The 17,504-nt window shown below is 40.0% G+C and overlaps 3 protein-coding genes across 4 annotated transcripts; 2 read left to right on the forward strand and 1 right to left on the reverse strand.

Annotated features, from left to right (window-relative positions):
• The first annotated feature begins 656 nt into the window (after positions 1-656).
• On the forward strand, positions 657-4,512 carry LOC141832966 (protein NDL1-like). The gene is made up of 11 exons (XM_074720333.1): positions 657-820; positions 1,970-2,069; positions 2,633-2,730; positions 2,856-2,944; positions 3,088-3,148; positions 3,231-3,317; positions 3,401-3,478; positions 3,557-3,613; positions 3,709-3,764; positions 3,853-3,988; positions 4,082-4,512. Exons 1-11 carry the CDS (start codon positions 761-763, stop codon positions 4,301-4,303), a joined length of 1,044 nt encoding a protein of 347 aa, XP_074576434.1. The 5' UTR covers positions 657-760; the 3' UTR covers positions 4,304-4,512.
• Positions 4,513-4,928: 416 nt separating this feature from the next.
• On the forward strand, positions 4,929-8,252 carry LOC141833711 (mitochondrial carrier protein CoAc2-like). Of its 2 annotated transcripts, none has more exons than XM_074721202.1 (7): positions 4,929-5,099; positions 6,210-6,295; positions 6,413-6,670; positions 6,911-6,999; positions 7,628-7,812; positions 7,887-8,009; positions 8,109-8,252. In XM_074721202.1, the coding sequence occupies exons 1-7, from the start codon at positions 4,938-4,940 to the stop codon at positions 8,235-8,237; spliced, it is 1,032 nt and encodes a 343-aa protein (XP_074577303.1). In that variant the 5' UTR covers positions 4,929-4,937; the 3' UTR covers positions 8,238-8,252. The 2 variants fall into 2 exon arrangements, with proteins under 2 accessions (XP_074577303.1, XP_074577302.1); XM_074721201.1 differs by having other exon boundaries at positions 6,413-6,620; positions 6,870-6,999.
• A 3,616-nt stretch (positions 8,253-11,868) lies between these two features.
• On the reverse strand, positions 11,869-17,430 carry LOC141833369 (ABC transporter C family member 8-like). Its single transcript, XM_074720790.1, has 12 exons — positions 17,356-17,430; positions 15,298-17,225; positions 14,889-15,209; positions 14,722-14,808; positions 14,032-14,646; positions 13,780-13,944; positions 13,390-13,684; positions 13,090-13,304; positions 12,697-13,002; positions 12,527-12,590; positions 12,215-12,454; positions 11,869-12,123 (listed from the first exon to the last, which is right to left on the reverse strand). The coding sequence occupies exons 1-12, from the start codon at positions 17,384-17,386 to the stop codon at positions 11,996-11,998; spliced, it is 4,395 nt and encodes a 1,464-aa protein (XP_074576891.1). The 5' UTR covers positions 17,387-17,430; the 3' UTR covers positions 11,869-11,995.
• Between the last annotated feature and the right edge of the window lie 74 nt (positions 17,431-17,504).

A 17,504-nucleotide genomic window follows, 5' to 3' on the forward strand; every position in this document is an offset into this window, starting at 1 on the left:
GAGTTTTTTTTACAGATAGATACAAAATTATCTTTAGATACGACTAATTTATCAAAAAATAATTGCAATCCTTATCTTTTGGACCCTGATAATCCCAGTAATTAAATCCTTGGGGGCCCTTTTCATTTTCGCCCCCTTAATTTAAAGTCACGCTGCTGTCGGGCGGGGATCGTCTTCCGCGTGCAAACACCATTCACCATAAGTGAGCATTTATTTCTTCCACGCGTCCTGCACGCAGGCGACCTGGGGCCTCGTCACATGCGCCGCTGCTCCACACCAGAGACCGCGCCACCGACGTCCCACGCGGCATTTAGCCAACGGTCGACTGCCGAAGGGACCCACTCGTACCTCATCATCCGACGGCCTTACTTGCGTCATCTGTCTGGACCTCTGGAAACCAAACACGTGGCCGGCCTGCTGTCGGGAACGGTAATCAAAGGCTCCAACCTACCTGGCGCCCGCCGCATGCGAGCGCTCCATGTGACCGTCGGATCTCCATCGTGCGGGTGGGAGAAGGCCAAGGCTAGTTTCGTCAATTCGCGCAGCTGTCGGTCGTGGTGGTGCTCGCGTTACTCGCGGTTAAAGGGAGAGTTTTAGCTGCGGGTTGAAGTTAAACCGGGCGGCCGAGGAAGGGGAGGGCCGCGTGGGTTTATTTATAAGCGAATCTATCGGAGAAGAAAGGCTCAAAAAGGGCAAAAAAAAAAAAAATCAACGAGAAAAAGAGGGGAAAGGAGGAGGAAGAAGGGTGGTTCTTGAAGAAATGGGGGAGTCGAGCGGGTCGGTCTCGGTCGATGTGGAGAGGATCTCGTTTGGAGGGAAGGTAAGGGTTGTTTTTTCATCGTTGCGGTTCCTTTTGGGGGTTTTTTTTTTTTTTTTTTTTTTTTGAGTCTGATTAATCGGGGAGAAATGTTGTAGTAGTGGTCGTTTCGGCATGGAAATGCCATTCCTTGGTATATTTCTTTCCCCTTCAATGTGAGACATGATTTGGCACTGCTGGATTTGGGGATTTTGAGATTCTTTCGTCGTTTGATTAATTGATATCAGATTTTAGAGGCATTTCTTGAGAGTTCTTCTGGTCTTTTATTTCTTTTGATTGTTGCTTTCTCATTTCATATTATATATTTTTGTCATGATTGATCTTTAAGCACTGTGGATAAAATTTTGGGCTATTCTTTTGCATGACGAAAGTTATCCTTTTTAGATGAGCTGTTCTTCTAAATGATTATATTTTTATGCTATGCTCTTGCATCAAAGGAAACTATGTTCCTATTGTTTACCTTTTGTTGTGATAGGAGATCAAAGTTGTCAGTTTGCCTTTAAGGTACTTTGCTTAATTTCGAGCTAATCTTCTTTTGAAGCATCGCCAGGATATTACTTCATAAGCAGGAAAGATAAACTGAACAATGGCTATTTTAATCGAATCGACCTTTGTTGACAGAACACTGGACGTTTGGTAAATCAAGAAACTCAGACGTCTGGATAATTTGAATTGATTAGGGCATGTATCTAGTTCAGCTTCAATGGATCTCAATGATCTCGAAAGGCTGCTAGTAAAGTTTCTGTTATCTACCATCTTCATCTTCAAAACGTCATCTTGTTCCTTGTGGTTACAAGCGTCTTTAGAAATGAGAAAAACATTGCTGACAACTTCACTCAATCTTTGGTCCTTATTTTGGCTTTGCCTTTGCCTCCCCTAGTACACCTATTCCACATTCCACACTTTGAATGAGAAAAGATGTCTTTTTTTTTCTAAATTAATGTCATCCAGATCACTGATGCTATACGACGTCAGTGCTTGCTAGGGATCCTGTGTACATTCTCTTCCTCATTTTCTTAACTAAAAATATTCTTTTTATTCTATTATTGATCTAATTATCCACCCATTCTAATTCTGGTTTGAGTGCCTGCCTTCCTTTACCTGATGTACATGCTGGCATTTGATCTAAAAACAGGTTGTTTCCCCCCTCAGGAACATCATGTGTTGACAAATAATGGCCCTATCTCAGTTGCTGTTTACGGTGATCTGGAAAAGCCTGCACTTCTTACTTATCCAGATGTAGCCTTAAATCGTAAGTTGTACTAAATCATTACTTTAGCTTTCCTAGTCTTTTTATTTATATTTGCATTTTTTGTGTCCTCATTCTTTTGATTATGTTCACTTTGTACTCAACATGAAGCTACAAGGTGTTTTATACACATTACAGACTATTTGGTGACCTTTTCCTTGTTTCAACCACTCTATCGCTCTTCTTTAGCATCCTTATCCTACCATAGTTTCATTCTTCAAGATAATGCTATATTGATTTCTAACGTCTAAATAGTTTAGTGTTTGGAGTAACTAATTTGTGTTTTGTATTGTGCTCTTCTGCGACATTGTATTATTTATCACTCTACCGCTCTTCTTTAGCATCCTTATCCTACCATAGTTTCATTCTTCAAGAAAATGCTATATTGATTTCTAAAGTCTAAATGGTTTAGTGTTTGGAGTAACTAATTTGTGTTTTGTATTCCCACAAATAATTAGAAGAAATTAATTTTTTTATGTTTTTAAACTTAAGAAAACAAATTGCTTTCTATTAGCTCTCATGTACATATGTGGAAATACCCTAAATTCCTAGTTTTTTCTCCCCAGATATGTCATGCTTTCAAGGATTGTTTTTTTGCCCAGAAGCTGCTTCTTTACTGCTTCATAACTTTTGCATCTACCATATTAGTCCTCCAGGACATGAGGTCAGTAATGGTGTTGCAACTCTTTATGTCATCTGGCTATGAGAATATTGAAGCCTGTCTCTGATCCATTTTTGGCTTATAATTTAACATAATTATGTTGGTCCTCTGCCTTAAGTGTCCTGCAGTTAGGTGCTGCTCCAATTTCTTCACATGAACCAGTGCTTTCTGTGGATCAGTTAGTCGATCAGGTGGCAGAAGTTCTTAATTTCTTTGGGTAATAGCCTCTCTCTATATATATGTATCATGCTTGATATGTAATTTTTCATTACTATCCTTGTGATACTTGTCCAGACACATAATTGTTCATTTTTTTCTTCTGCAACATTTTTGAATTTTGTATGGTTTTGAGCTGTTCAGGCTAGGTTCTGTCATGTGCTTTGGTGTCACAGCGGGTGCTTACATTCTTACCCTTTTTGCTGTAAGGATTTTTATTATGAGAACCCGTAAATTATTAAATTCCCTAACCTTTCAATTTGACCCTTTGTATGCTTCGCTTTCAGACTAAATATAGGGATCGTGTTATGGGGCTCATACTTGTCTCACCTATTTGCAAGGCTCCCTCATGGTCAGAGTGGTTATGTAGTAAGGTACTTTCCAATGTTTCAATTGACAATTCTTTTTTAAAACTACGATAAGTGAGTTACTTCTAATATTATTCTGAAAATCTCAGGTAGTATCAAATTTACTTTATTTTTATGGAATGTGTGGCTTGGTCACGGATTACTTTCTCCAACGGTACTTTAGTAAGGTAACTTACATTATTTCACTTGTCTACAAAATTTATTGATTGTAACCTTAGTCGTTCATCTATTTCAATATGTGGCAGGAGGTACGAGGAAATTCTCAGGTCCCAGAGTCGGACATTGTGCAAGCTTGTAGAAGTGTTAGTATATCACTCTTTTCTCTTTGTTGATATTTGGAATTTGTCGAAGTGAAAAGCCATACACATGAATATGTATCTTTATCATCTGCCTGCAGTTGCTGGATGAGAAGCAAAGCTCTAATGTTTGGCGGTTTCTTCAGTCGATTAATGGGTATGCCCCCTAATCTTTGCTTAACAGAATCATCAAATATATACATTGTGAGTTAGCAATAAGTTTATAATAACCCATTCTTAAACAGGAGATACGACTTGACGGAAGCATTGAAGAAGCTACATTGTAGGACAGTGATATTTGTGGGCGAGGATTCTCCATTTCACTCAGAAGCCATCCATATGACATCAAAACTGGATAAGAGATACTGTGCATTGGTCGAGGTGCTAATCTCTAACCATTAATATGGATATTCCACAAATCCACCTTCCTATCTCTCTCATGGTGCTTCTTTCGCCACCCTCCAATGGTTGCAGGTTCAGGCATGCGGTTCGGTCGTTACAGAAGAGCAGCCCCACGCAATGTTGATTCCGATGGAATACTTTCTGATGGGGTACGGGCTGTGCCGGCCAAGCCAGCTGAGCTACAGCCCCCGCAGTCCTCTGAGCCCGCTGTGCATCTCTCCAGAACTGCTCTCGCCGGAGAGCATGGGAGTAAAGCTAAAGCCCATCAAGACAAGAGTATCCCTCGACGTTTGAAACCAATTGCAGGGAACGTGATGGTTTGAGCAGGTTGCAATACCAAAATCAATTTTGTGAACCATGTAAAACCGTGAGACTATTTATACATATAGAAGATTCTTTTTCTTTTTTCTTTTTTCTTTTATTTTTATTTTTTGGTGGGAGTTTTGGTGTAAAGACCAGTATTACTGGACTGTAGATATTGATGGCTGGCTGGAATTGTTAAAGGACTTGTGTAAATTCATTCTTTAATATAACAAACAATAAGCTGCTTTTTTCTTCAGCTGTTCCTCGCAACGTTAGTATTTAAGAATATAGAATTTACCAGTTGGTCACATTTATCTCTTTCTAGAGATTTTGAATATTATGATAATGTTTTTTTAGTATTTAATAAACGTGGCAATATTATGATTAAATTTAATCTAGTTAAAAAAAATTCAATTGGTTATATTTTGATTAATTTAATCGATTTGGCTCCGTTTAGCTGATTTGATGGTCGGTGTGGTAGATTGTTTTTATTATTTTTGATGGCGGTGTCGTAATTATTTTTATTATTTTTAACGCGTCGTAACGCGTTTCGTCCCCGTCATCTTCCATTTCTTTCTCCTCTTGAAATCTCGAGACCAAATCGGAGGATCCCCTCTCTTCCTCCATGGCGGAGGAGAGAGGAGGCGGAGTGTCGACGGCGGTGAAGGAGGAGGTCAGGGCAGGGACGATCCCGCTCGTTGTGAAGGAGCTCGTCGCCGGGGGCGTGGCCGGCGGAGTCGCCAAGTCGGCCGTCGCTCCCCTTGAGCGAGTCAAGATTCTGTTCCAGGTGAGGTTGTCGTGCTTCTTTCTGAAGATTGATTCGGTTTTCAATCATTTTTGCGCCATCGCGATCCTTCGATTGGGATTTTGTGTCGGGTCTGGTTTGAATTTATACATCCTTTTTCCTGATAATTGGAAGGATTTGGGGGCTATCATTGTGTTTATATATTAGTGATTCAAATTTTACTGGAAGTGATTTAGGTGCTTCCTAAATGTATCTGAGCAAGCGCTTCCTGGAGTTGTTGGATGCAGTTTTTTTTTTTGGAATTGTAAAGCGTCTTGAATTCTTGAACTGATTTTTGAAGTCTTTCTAATACCTTTTCGTTCAGCTAGCCGAGTTGGTCGTTTTTTTGTCCGTTTTCGGTGTTCATTTGATTGTGCAACTTAGCCAAACTGAATGCAGCCTAAACTTTCTTGTCACATTGCTTTAGCTAATTTTAAGCACCTGGATGAATCTAAGAATTGAACTGCATTTGTTCAGTATATTTTGTAACTGCAGAGAAAGGTAAATTTTCAACGAGTTTCTAAGCTTCAGAATTGCTTGTGAACATATTACTAAAGAATAGCTCACAGATATTCAATTCTTCAAAATAAAGAAAATGAATGTTGATGGTGACATCTGGGAATTTGAAAACAAGTACAAGAACCACTAACATTTCCAATCAGTTGGCTATTAATAAGTGAATTGAATGTTTGATACGTTCATATCCTATGCTTGATATAAGCAGCCAACTTATGCGCCACTGTTCTTCTTTGGTTATTCACATGTTCAGGCTTAAGAAAAGTACCTCCTTTCTAAAACTTCTTCATTTCTACTATGATTAATCCATCAGAGAAGAAAGTATTGAAATAGTTGAACCATCTCTACCCAGTGCTATTCATTTCTGTGGATTTCTCCACATTAGTTTTAATTAAATACAAAGCTTAAAAGTGTCAAAATGATGAACCCTGAAGACATTTGCCCACTCATTTAAGCATAAAGAATTTTGCTCTCCTTTTTTTTGGTATACCATGAGATGGTATACTACTTAATTCTTGTCCATGCCTATTGTTGTTGCTTCTAAAGCATTGTTGGACAATATTCATGATTTTTTGGCCATCTTTTATAAAATCCTAGACTAGAAGAGCAGAGTTCCAGAGTATAGGATTGTTGGGATCCTTCAGGAAGATTGTACAGACTGAAGGTTTGTTAGGATTCTACAGGTCTGTATAACAGTTCACAGTATTGTGTTTGATGCAAATCAATTATTTCTATCTTCTCTTGGTGCTAGCTATTAATTATTTTGATCCTGATTGATTTTTCCTTGTGCTTTTGCTCAGGGGAAATGGAGCCAGTGTTGCAAGAATTGTCCCCTATGCAGCTTTACATTATATGGCATACGAGCAGTATAGGCGCTGGATTGTTCTTGGGTTTCCTAATATAGGAAAGGGTCCTGTTCTTGATCTCGTTTCAGGATCAATAGCAGGAGGAACTGCAGTTATTTTCACTTACCCACTTGATTTAGTTCGAACAAAGCTTGCTTATCAGGTATATGCCTGCCATATTTTGATATATGAATTGCTGTCATTTTATTTCATGTCCTCTCTGCTGAATTAGCCAGACTATCCTGATCATAGAGCTATATCCATCTATCATGTTCTTGCTAATAGGCAAATATACCTATTCCTAAACTCAGGGTCTTATCATTTATCATGAGATTTGTTATTAACCACTGGTTGCTAATTTCTTTATTTAAAATTTTTACATGCTTGGAATGGCCTTTATGAATGTTTGCAGGTTGTAGGACCATCAAGACTAAAAGATAGAAAACTATACAGTTTGCCTGAACAGGTTTATCGAGGAATTGTTGATTGTATCTTGAAGATATACAAACAAAATGGCTTAAGAGGCCTATATCGTGGTGTAGGTATGTGTTACTTGCAGATTTATTATTTATCAGTAGATCCTTACAATAATTTGGAATTTCTTCAAAATTTCAACTACTTTAATCTAGAAGTGGAGGTTTGAAAGAAGTATGCCAATGTGTGTATTGGGTTAATCTTTGCTAATGTTCGGGAAAGCAAGGTGGATGGCCTATTCATCAAGCAATTGAATTTGTTTCCTATTTTGATCAGTCTGATCCAATTGTTTTACTTGATAGCTAGGTTGAAATGGTGAAACAAACAATTTCCAAACAAAAGTGAATGAGTGGGGCGCTAGATCTACATACAATATCTTCTCAGAGTTACCAGCTGAAAATTGCATGCCAACTAGTTTAGGTCATTTTATTAGTAAAGTAGGGATATAGGCCATATTTTGCCCATGTCTAGAAAAAAGTGAATAGGAGTTGCTTAGGCTGGATTTTATTCATGTTTAGGTCCTATTTTTAGTTGAGTTATTTTAGATTGAGTACCTTAATTTGGACTTTGCTTAAGTCAAATATTATTTAATCTTTAGAGATTCAACATAATTATTTAGCAGTAATTTCATTTCTTTACCCTTGCCTTATTGCTCACTTGTTGGCAGGCCATTGACTTATATTTTTTTTTTGTCAGGCCCATCCTTGTATGGAATCTTTCCTTACTCTGGTCTCAAGTTTTATTTTTACGAGGAAATGAAGAGCCGTGTTCCTGAAGATCACAAAAAGGGCATTTCCGTCAAACTCGCATGTGGATCAGTTGCTGGTTTACTGGGGCAGACATTGACATATCCCCTTGATGTTGTTAGACGGCAAATGCAGGTAACGACCGGAAGATACATTAAACTTGTTAAGCATAACAGGCATGTGAAATTAAGAACGGTAACATGATCCAGGTAGAAGCCCTCTCCACAGCTAACAATGAAACGGGGAGAGGAACCTTTGAAAGCCTTGTCATGATAATTCAAACTCAGGGTTGGAGACAGCTTTTTTCTGGACTGAGCATCAATTATTTGAAGGTCAATTCTTTTTTCTAGTACTTTATTCTATTTGTATCAGATGTTTCTCGTCTCTCTTTTACGTCATTATAAAACTGAAAAAAAAAACATGTTTTCCAGGTTGTGCCATCAGTGGCCATAGGGTTTACGGCATATGACGTAATGAAATCTTGGCTTAAAGTTCCATCTCGAGATGAAGTAGCAGCCATTTCAGTTGTGACAGAGAACAGTAACCATGCTGAAGCCTGAGAGCAAGCAAGATTCTTCTTCTTCTTCCCTTGCTTGTGAAGGAGCTTCACTTGGTTCCCTTTACCGACTCAAGGTCGTCGAACATGCTTTCTATTTCTTTTTTCAGTTCTGATATTTTCTTAACTAGTACCAATTCCTTCATTGATGATAAATAAACCCAAAATTTTCCTTTTCTGAAGGTCGTTGGCATCAAATGGAATAGTAGATTAGTAAATACCCATAGCGTGAGCCGGTGAGGATTCTGGAACAAGCAATTTACCCAGCAGTTAAGCTCCATGTCTTGAACTGATTCTTTCAGAAATTCCATCTTTAGCAATGAGCATGTTTTTGTTGGTCAAGAGCTGTTACACTGTTTTCTTTCTTTCTTTCTTTCTTTCTTTCTCTCCGTTCTCCCCGATCGAGTGTCTTCGTCCCCTCCTCGTGAAATTGCAAAACCCAGTGCAAAAGCAGCGTTCGCCTCAGCGTTCTACATGAAATGCTCTGGCAGATTTCCCACTTCCCTCGCTGCATCGCAGCCGCCACACCGCCTTCCCAACCTAGAGCACCGTGCACGATGCCTGACCCCAGACACCGTCGCGACCTCAGCAAGGCTCAATTTTGAGCAGTTACCAAACAAGCACAGTTGGCTGACAATCTCTGTCCTCACGCTCGTGACTCTCTCACATGGACGTTGTTGAGATCCAGCTCCTCTCTCTGGTGCGCGATCTCACTGTCGCCGCGAGCGGAGAGACGTCGAGCAATCATGTCGGTGAGCGATCTCAGTCAATTTCGAGATTTCTCTACCCTTTCTGCAGCCTCTATCATATTTCAGTCCGCGTCGAAGCAGCAACGAATTGTTAGAAAGTATGTGGCTGCGATCGACTCCTCTGCAATGCGATCGACTCACTCTGTCACCTTGCTCTGATTTCCTGCTGATCATGGATTTTTTGGGGCGGCCAGTGATCCTGTTTTTCACAGCACCTGATGACCCTGTTGGTATGATTTTGCTGATCTCCCTACTTTAATCTTCCTTATCGAGTGAGCATTGTAATCAAAGTCTTTTGGGCCTACACTGACCTTTTCCTATTACATATTTCCCTCATGGTTTGTGGTGTTGCTAGTTGGTTCCGAAAGGGAAGAAACAACAATGGAAGATTTCTTGTAGCTTGCTTAAGGTCGTGGATACCTTATCTTTGTTTGGTAGGTGTTGTTAATTGAGTTGATGCTTCAGGTCTTTGAGTTGAGGGTTTTGATTGAATGTTGTACCTTAAGTTTCAATGTGGACATCAGATCTCATCTCCTGACTGATGGAAGCTTAAGTAGGGGTTGGTCTATCCGCTCATGTTTCATGTATAAGGTAAGGCTTTTGTTGTGGTTGTGTCTCCATGATCGAACCATAACTAAGAGTTTGCTTCGATTTATACTTTGTAAATTTAATCCAAAGTATATTTTATGATGGCATTGTGTGGTTAAGTATCAATTTTGGAGGTTTTGTGTAGGGGGTTGATCTGTTAGATCCAATGGAATCCATATATATCTCTACACAACGGTACGATATTGTCTACTTTAGACTCACATTCTCATGGTTTTGTTTTTGGGTTTTACCCAAAAGGCCTCGTATAATATGATATTTGAGCCTCCCCCTTAATGGTCCCAACAGACTCCTTATTGGTATGGATCCCAATGGATCCGTTCCCTTAACGGTCCCAACAGACCCTTTATTAGGAGCTATGATACCACTGTTAGATAAGATGGAATCCATATATATCTCCACAATAGTACGATATTATCTACTTTGGATCTACATCCTAATGGTTTTATTTTTAGGTATTACCCAAAAGGCCTCGTACTAATGAGATATTTTTCATCTTATAATCTCAAGATCTTTTTTCATATATTTCCAATGTGAGACTTTGATTGTTATTTCAATATGATCTTATCCTACTTGTCCATCGAATTTGAGTAAGATCGTAATGATTTTTGTAATGATGATTCAGATCATAACTAACAGTTGGTTCTGATTCCTATTTCTATGGTAACGTTATGGTGTTTTTTGCTTGGTTCTTTAAATTTATCTTGAGATGCAGCAAGGTGGGTGTTTTTTGCGGGGTCGGGGAAAGGTTCTTTAAATTTATCTTGTATATGATTAATTATATGATATTGATGCAATGAGATAATTAAAATGATGATTTGAAAAGGGGGCTATCAAACATATTGCTTAATTATAAAACAGAAATAGATAAAATTGTTGTGGGGTTAAACAAAAGAATTAAAAATTGATTTTTACAATTGTTTTGGTTAGATAGGAAGATTTACTCCAGCACATTTCCCTTTCCAATCTAGAGTTGAATCGGTTGCATCAGGTGTGTTCTCGCTTGCCTGCTTCGCTGGTGAGCACTCACTTTCTTGTTCCATCTTCCAAGTCAGTTAAGGAACTAATGTTTAGATTTGATTAGTAGGTATTCCTCTTGCTGTGGAGATTGAATCGCATATCAGGTGGATATGCCTATACTAGATAGGCTAGCAAGGTAAAGACCGATCTTATGTTCTTTTTGATGCATTGTCGCAAATGTTGTTTCAGCTTATTTTAATTTAATAATTTAGTTTGGCCCTTAGATAGTCTCTTAAAAGAAACCTGAACTATCTTAAGAATCATGAAAAGCTAAAATACAAAACTATTTATACCGAACTGATACAACATTGAGAGGTGACCTCTGGGTTCTTTCATGCTTTTTGTGGGCTTTAAGCCTTTAACCAATTTCCTTAGTCATTTTAAGTATTATTCACGGTTTATCTAATATGATGTACTTCTTATTACATAGATTCTAGTTAACTATACACACACCCCTCCCCTTTTGTTATGCAAAAAAGTTGGAATCTGCCACCCCAGCTCTACACGGTCGGTCCCATGATCATCTGTGAGGAAGTAAATCGAAAAATTGCAATTGATCACGACGAAGGAGGGTATTGCTCGGCTTCGCCGAGATTTGAACCCTTACCCTCTTCTACAAGTCTACTCCGTCGTAATCAACTCAGTTATGCCCCGAAGACTATACACACACCCCTACCCTCTATATATTTACCTTCAGATAAAATAAGTCAATTTGTTGATTATTTTTTCTGTATTCTATAAGATGTCATATCATGCGGATTTTCTCATTCCACTTTCCACTACTTTGCTCACTCTTCAATTATGTGTTAATTATGCTCAGAGATGCCTAGTGAACTATGCTAGAGGTATGTCATCAATAGGAGTCAAACATTGTACCTGTTTGTTTCGACTTATTTAATAAAATTCTCACTATTTATTGTTATTACACTTTGGTGCATTTTGTCTAAAGGTTATTATAATGCAGTGATGAATATTGTCACAAGCTAAGCGAGGAGACTTACATCACATTCACAATGACGGTTGTGACATACTCATTATTAGCTTTAGTTCCATGAACTAAAGGGACCTTGGGTCCATTGGAGCATGTATCACTCATTTTTTACTAGGTGGATTATGAGCCTTTTATCTTTATATACGAAATATATTTATGTGAGTTTTACTTATTGGTAACTACAATTGTGACTCGTTTACCTATATTTATTAACAATTTGAAGAGCATAAAAGAGAAAATATAAGAAAAACTTGAATTTATCTAAGAAATTGAGGAGAAAATAATGTGAAATGACTAATAAATTTATGTTTGTAACGAACCTTGTTGAAATTCGATTTAACATGCTTAATATTTTATTCCCTTTATTTTTCTTCTGCCTCTACTGCAAATTCCACCTCAATGGCTTGAAAGTGAATGAGAGGAATCTCTTCTGCAGTTGGACCAGTATTCTGCTACAAGCTTAGAGAAGGCAGAGCTCTTGTTCTCAATCAGTCTCGAAGGCTCATCATACTCCACCAATTTGCCTGTCACAAACATAATGTTCTAAGCTCAAATACAATCCATGACAGGAAAAGCAAATCTGAGTTCAGTGCACAAATTGAGCTCCGGTGATACCATAAGAAAGAACCATGACCATGTCACTGTCGACGACGGTTGGCACTCTGTGCGCGATGGTGATAACTGTGCAGTTTGAGAATTCTTCCCTGATGACCCTTTGCAACACAGCATCAGTTGCAGAATCTATGGATGCAGTTGCTTCATCCAACACCAGAATTCGGTTCTTTCGGAGGAGAACACGGCCAAGGCAGAAGAGTTGGCGCTGCCCGGCGCTCCAGTTTTGGCCATCGTCATTCACTGAGAGGAATCAGGCAAGTGTACACAAGTCTCGATCTTGTTTTATTTAGATGAATATGAAATCACACTCACCAGCTGAATCCAGAAGAGTAGGAAGGCTACTGATGGCTGTTTTCAGTTGACATTTTTCTAGAGCCTGCAAATGCCAAATAGAATTTTTCAATTTACATTTTTCTTAAGCCTGAAATTACCAAATGATCGTAGTCTATTCTGAGTTTGTTTAGATTGGGAACAAGGCTAACCTCCCAAATTTCCTGATCAGTATAAAGGCCAAGAGGATCCAAGTTACTTCTGATACTGCCTCTGAAAAGAGTAGCCTCTTGAGGTATTATGCTGAGCTTCATCCTAAGATCCTTTAGGCCTATCAAGCATATGTCAAGTTTGTCAATAAGAATCTTTCCACTGCTAGGATCCACCAAGCGAAAAAGAGAACTTATGAGGGTGGTTTTTCCGCTCCCAGTTCTTCCGACAACCCCAATCTTGTTGCCTGCTTTGAAGGCACAAGTGATTCCTTTGAGAACAAGAGGGGCATTTGGACGATATCGCACCTGAACATTGTTGACAGTAACTTTATGAACAAAGAGCTCAGTCTTTCACATTGGGATGAAATGACTAAATGGTGTAAGACATCTAACCTTGAGTTCTTGTAAATCTATCCTCCCTTCACTAGGCCATGTAGGTGGAGGCCTCCTGTCTTTGATGATCGCAGACGGCTCAGGTGTGATGTGCATGAACTGCTTTATCCGCTCTACCGATATGACATAGTTTTCAAGATTGGAGTAGAATCGCGTCAAGAAGACTTGGCAACTAGAGAGCGACAAAGCATAGGATAGGCAGAGGCCAGAAAATCCTGAAATATGTCTGAAATAGTTTAGTCATCAAACACAAGATTGGTAAAGCAATAAAAATTAAGGAAAAGATGATAGTTCAAGTACCAGGAGAAATTACTGTTGGAGGAAGCATAACAAGGAAAAGAGATGAAGTAAAAATGGTCAAATTTTGGAGTGCTTCGACACGCAGTAACACCCACTCAAGTGTACCCACTGTGTAATAGAACAACGATGCATCCGTATCAATGAGTCGTAGATTAGTTCTGATGAACCTATCGATCATGCCAAAAGCACGAATTGTGACAGCACCAAGCAATGACTCAGCTGCAGAGTTCATCACCGGTGCTTTGGTTGTTCCATTGATTCTCACAAGCTCCCTTGCTGAAGCCACATAGTACCTCTTGAATGTTACAAGAAGATAGAAATTGCATGATTGGATTGAGAAGTAAAACAATGCTTAAAACTTTGACAGTAGAAGAGTTGGTGGAGAAATACTTGAGCAAAGACCATTATGATCAGTACTGGAATTGCTACGATCACAACTTGCCATGTGACAGATGCCATAATTACGATGGTCGTGATGAGTTCAATTGATCCAGCAATGACAAACACAATGGAGTAAGGTATGTCAAAGTCCAAGATGCTCAAATCAGAAGATGCCTGCGTAGGAACTCAAAGTAGTAACCAATCAGTAGAGGACACAGTATACATAATATGATACAATTGAGCCCAAAATATGTATCGTACCCGTGTTAGAATCCTTCCGACAGGAGTTGAGTCGAAGAACAACATAGGAGCTTCAAAGATTGAATCCATTAATGAAGTAAAGAAAGCTTTTGAGGCCTTCAAGCCGTGCTTAGCAGCTACCAAGTTCCTAGAATATGCAAAGAAGCAACTAAGAATGGAGAAAAATGAATAAACTCCTATCAGAATTCCTTTGCTGAGATGCTGCACTTGCACAACAACGGCTAGCCAATAGCTCGAAAGGCTTTGGAAGATCACGAATATCAATTGTAACAAGATCATCAAAACGAAAAGAGAATAGCCCTTTGATACTTGGAGGTAATCATGGTATGGCTTCCATCCAAGGTCACCTATTTCAGTTTCCTCCTCTTCTGTCAGCTGCACTGCCGAGAAGCCCTTTGTCGAAATTTCTACCTCACTATCCTGTTTTGAAGGCTGAATGGTAATGATCTCTTGATCACCATTCGTGTATTCTGCTCGAGCTTGGTTTTCGAGTTTCGAAGACCCTAACTTGTCGATTGAAGATTGATGGGCATTTACAAGTTTTCCGAAAGCTGCCCCGGCCTTCAGTAGTTCCTCGTAGGTTCCTTCTTGTGCAACTCTTCCATTCTCCATCACCTAGCAAGGAAAACGACATATCGAATAAGATTTAAATTACCATGAGGCAAATCATCCTTCAGAAAGCTGCTTCACCAGAATTCTATCAGTTTCAGTGAGGAACTCGACTTGATGAGTGACTAGAATGACAGTCTTGTGTTTCAAAGCCCACATCACGCAATCCTACAAGTTCTCATTCAAGTTAGTACAAATATTCATAAGATGAATCAAACAAGTTCGCTTATGGCACACTAACTTCTTACATGGAAAAGAATTGCAGCAGTATGAGCATCGACAGCACTGAAGGGATCATCCAGGAGGTAGATATCTGCATCATTGTAGACTGCCCTTGCAAGCTGAATTCTTTGCTTCTGCCCTCCACTCATGTTCAGCCCTCTCTGCCCGATCTCGGTAAGGTCTCCATGATCGAAATTGTCGATGTCCTTATCCAATGCACTGCATTTGATGGCCTTGTCATATAGTGCCCTGTCCATGGCCTTGCCATATAGAATGTTGTCGCGAATTGTCCCACTTTGGATCCAGGATGTCTGCGAAACATACGCAATCGATCCAAAGACCTCGACCTAAAAGGGAAGAATATTGAAAAAGAATTGCTATGAAGTACTGTGTTTCACTGAAAGATCTAATGAAAGCAACTGTTTAGTGACTCACAGATCCTGAAAGTTTAGGAATCTCGCCGAGTATAGCATACAAGAGTGACGATTTTCCAGAACCGACAGGCCCACAAACCGCAATCTTTTCTCCTCTATTGATGCTCAAATTCAGGTTTTTCAATGTTGGAACTGATTCATCCGGCTCCCAGCGAAAAGATCCATTTCGCACTTGGATGCCAAGGCTTGAATCTTGTGCCTGGTTTTTCATGACATCCTCTTCTTTGATCTCATCTTCGAGCAGGAAAGTGTTGATGCGGTCTAATGAAACCTTTGCTTGGATCATCATCGAGAGGACTTCAGGCAGCATTCTCACCGGTTCCGACATGACTCGGAGTGCTGCCAGGACTGTGAAAATTGTGCTAGCATCCAGAGGAGCAGTTCCCATGGCTGCTGTTCCCGCCAAGATCACAGTGGAAACAATTGTCGGCGACATCCAGTATAACGCAGACCCATAAGCCTTCTTGTTTTGAATCTCCGAAAGCCACTCGAACTCTACATCTCTCAGGCTCTCGATCATGCTTCTGAAGTGGTGCTCCCATGACTGCAACTTTATGATCTTCATGTTGTTCAGGGCCTCAGATGTAGCCCTCAATCTATCATCCTGAGCCACCATGAACTTGGCTTGGCAATCTTGAAGGAACTTCGCGAAGGGCACGTTCGCAAACCCGAGGATGGTCAGAGGGACTAATCCTGGTAGAGCTCCAAGACCCACAGCCCAGAAGATTATCCCCACTGAGAGCAGCAACTGGAGTGGAAGACTCCATGCCATGTGAAACCAGCAAGGGAAGTCCCCGAGCCGGTAAGCATCCACCGCAATGTAGTTCACAACTTCTCCGGCGGAATGCCTTTTCCTTCCATGGCATGAGAGCTTGAGCATTTTCTCAAACACAGCCGCCATCAAAGCCGATCGCATCTTCATGCCCAACCTCCTCGATTCGAAAAACCAGTGCCTTTGAGACAAGGATTCCACCACCTTCATCACCACCAAGAGACCAACTAGCGTAAGGCCAATCTTGAGCTCTCTCTCCTTGAGGTTGTTATACCACACGAATGCATAGAGTAGAATCGGGGAAGCCGAAACTGTTACAGCTTTCAGTAATGCATAAAACCCTGTCACTAAAAGCTCTATCGAGTAACATTTGAACAGTGATGAAGAAACCAAATTGGTGGCTTTTCCTTTGCTGTGCCTTTGAGCACTCCATACTTGGAAGAATCTGTCGTAAGCTTGCTGAGCAGTGTCTTCGGGATACAAAGGAGGGATGTCGTTGAGTTGCAAAGGTTTGGAGTAACCAAGCTTTAGCAAAGGGTTTAACCATGAGAATGACAAGAGACTAAAAAAACCAGGTTTCCTTGAGCTCTTCTGGCTCAGCAGTGGCTGACATAAGTCATGTTCTCCTCCGTGGAGCTCCCTTCGAACGATGAGCTTGATGGAGTAGAACAGAAGTAGCAAGCTCACTGGCCATGATAACAGATCGAGGATTTGAAGGTTTTGGTGATGCCTCAGGAGAAGATTTACATTGTATGCAGAAAATAGAAGCGGAAATGAAGTCCACCACACCAGGCTTACGGTTTGCACCAGCTTCGTGGGTTGGATGATCAAGGAAACTGATAGAGCTATCCAAACTAGACTTCTGATGAAGCAAGAGAACCAGTTCCAGTTCATAGACTTGTGTTCTTTGAGAATTAGGGTTCTCAAACCTGCAGTCAAGTATGAAATGCCAGTTAAAGCACAACAAAGGGAGCTGATGAAGGGAGTCCATTCCCTGTGCCTGTTACTGCTGCTCGTGTATTGTCTTCTGAGGCAAAGTATAAGCAGGCACAGGGTGTAAGTGATGAGGAAGACGGTGTTGATCAAGTCTATGATGCTCTTCCCTGTGCACGGGGCTCCCAAATCAAAGTCTTCCTCACAGATCCAGCTGAACCAACCTGCAAAGCAAGATTTTTATCTGAACAGATGCATGGAAAGAAGAAAGGATATAATTCAAAACAAAGGGAAAAAACAGATAAGAGAGTGGAAAGATTTCAGAGGGAAATATTAATATATAGTGGATTCCACCTTGCATGTTGTATGACTGTGAAGAAACCATGCTTCTCGAGATCGCTGAAGAAGGATCTGGTTTATAGCAAGAGCGGCGTGTGAGAAAGGCTTTTCATGGTTAAAATAATCTGAAAGGTTTCTGTTCTTTCTTTATTTTTGAATTCTTT

Source organism: Curcuma longa, chromosome 8, assembly GCF_044706935.1.
Source record: "Curcuma longa cultivar G26 ecotype Majalengka, Jawa Barat chromosome 8, ITB_CL_G26_1.1, whole genome shotgun sequence".
In the NCBI taxonomy this organism is placed as follows: Eukaryota; Viridiplantae; Streptophyta; class Magnoliopsida; order Zingiberales; family Zingiberaceae; genus Curcuma; species Curcuma longa.

What these genes read in the sequence shown, in the direction of transcription:
- LOC141833711 (XM_074721202.1), top strand. Translation starts at nt 4,938, where the DNA reads ATGGCGGAGGAGAGAGGAGGCGGAGTGTCGACGGCGGTGAAGGAGGAG. An exon ending in GAGTCAAGATTCTGTTCCAG is followed by an intron (nt 5,100 to 6,209) that starts GTGAGGTTGTCG and finishes ATAAAATCCTAG; the next exon opens with ACTAGAAGAGCAGAGTTCCA. An exon ending in TTGTTAGACGGCAAATGCAG is followed by an intron (nt 7,813 to 7,886) that starts GTAACGACCGGA and finishes AACATGATCCAG; the next exon opens with GTAGAAGCCCTCTCCACAGC.
- LOC141833369 (XM_074720790.1), bottom strand. Translation starts at nt 17,386, where the DNA reads ATGGTTTCTTCACAGTCATACAACATGCAAG. An exon ending in CTGCTGCAATTCTTTTCCAT is followed by an intron (nt 14,809 to 14,888) that starts GTAAGAAGTTAG and finishes GAGAACTTGTAG; the next exon opens with GATTGCGTGATGTGGGCTTT. An exon ending in CTGAAACTGATAGAATTCTG is followed by an intron (nt 14,647 to 14,721) that starts GTGAAGCAGCTT and finishes TTTCCTTGCTAG; the next exon opens with GTGATGGAGAATGGAAGAGT.
- LOC141832966 (XM_074720333.1), top strand. Translation starts at nt 761, where the DNA reads ATGGGGGAGTCGAGCGGGTCGGTCTCGGTCGATGTGGAGAGGATCTCG. An exon ending in ACATTCTTACCCTTTTTGCT is followed by an intron (nt 3,149 to 3,230) that starts GTAAGGATTTTT and finishes CTTCGCTTTCAG; the next exon opens with ACTAAATATAGGGATCGTGT. An exon ending in GATACTGTGCATTGGTCGAG is followed by an intron (nt 3,989 to 4,081) that starts GTGCTAATCTCT and finishes CAATGGTTGCAG; the next exon opens with GTTCAGGCATGCGGTTCGGT.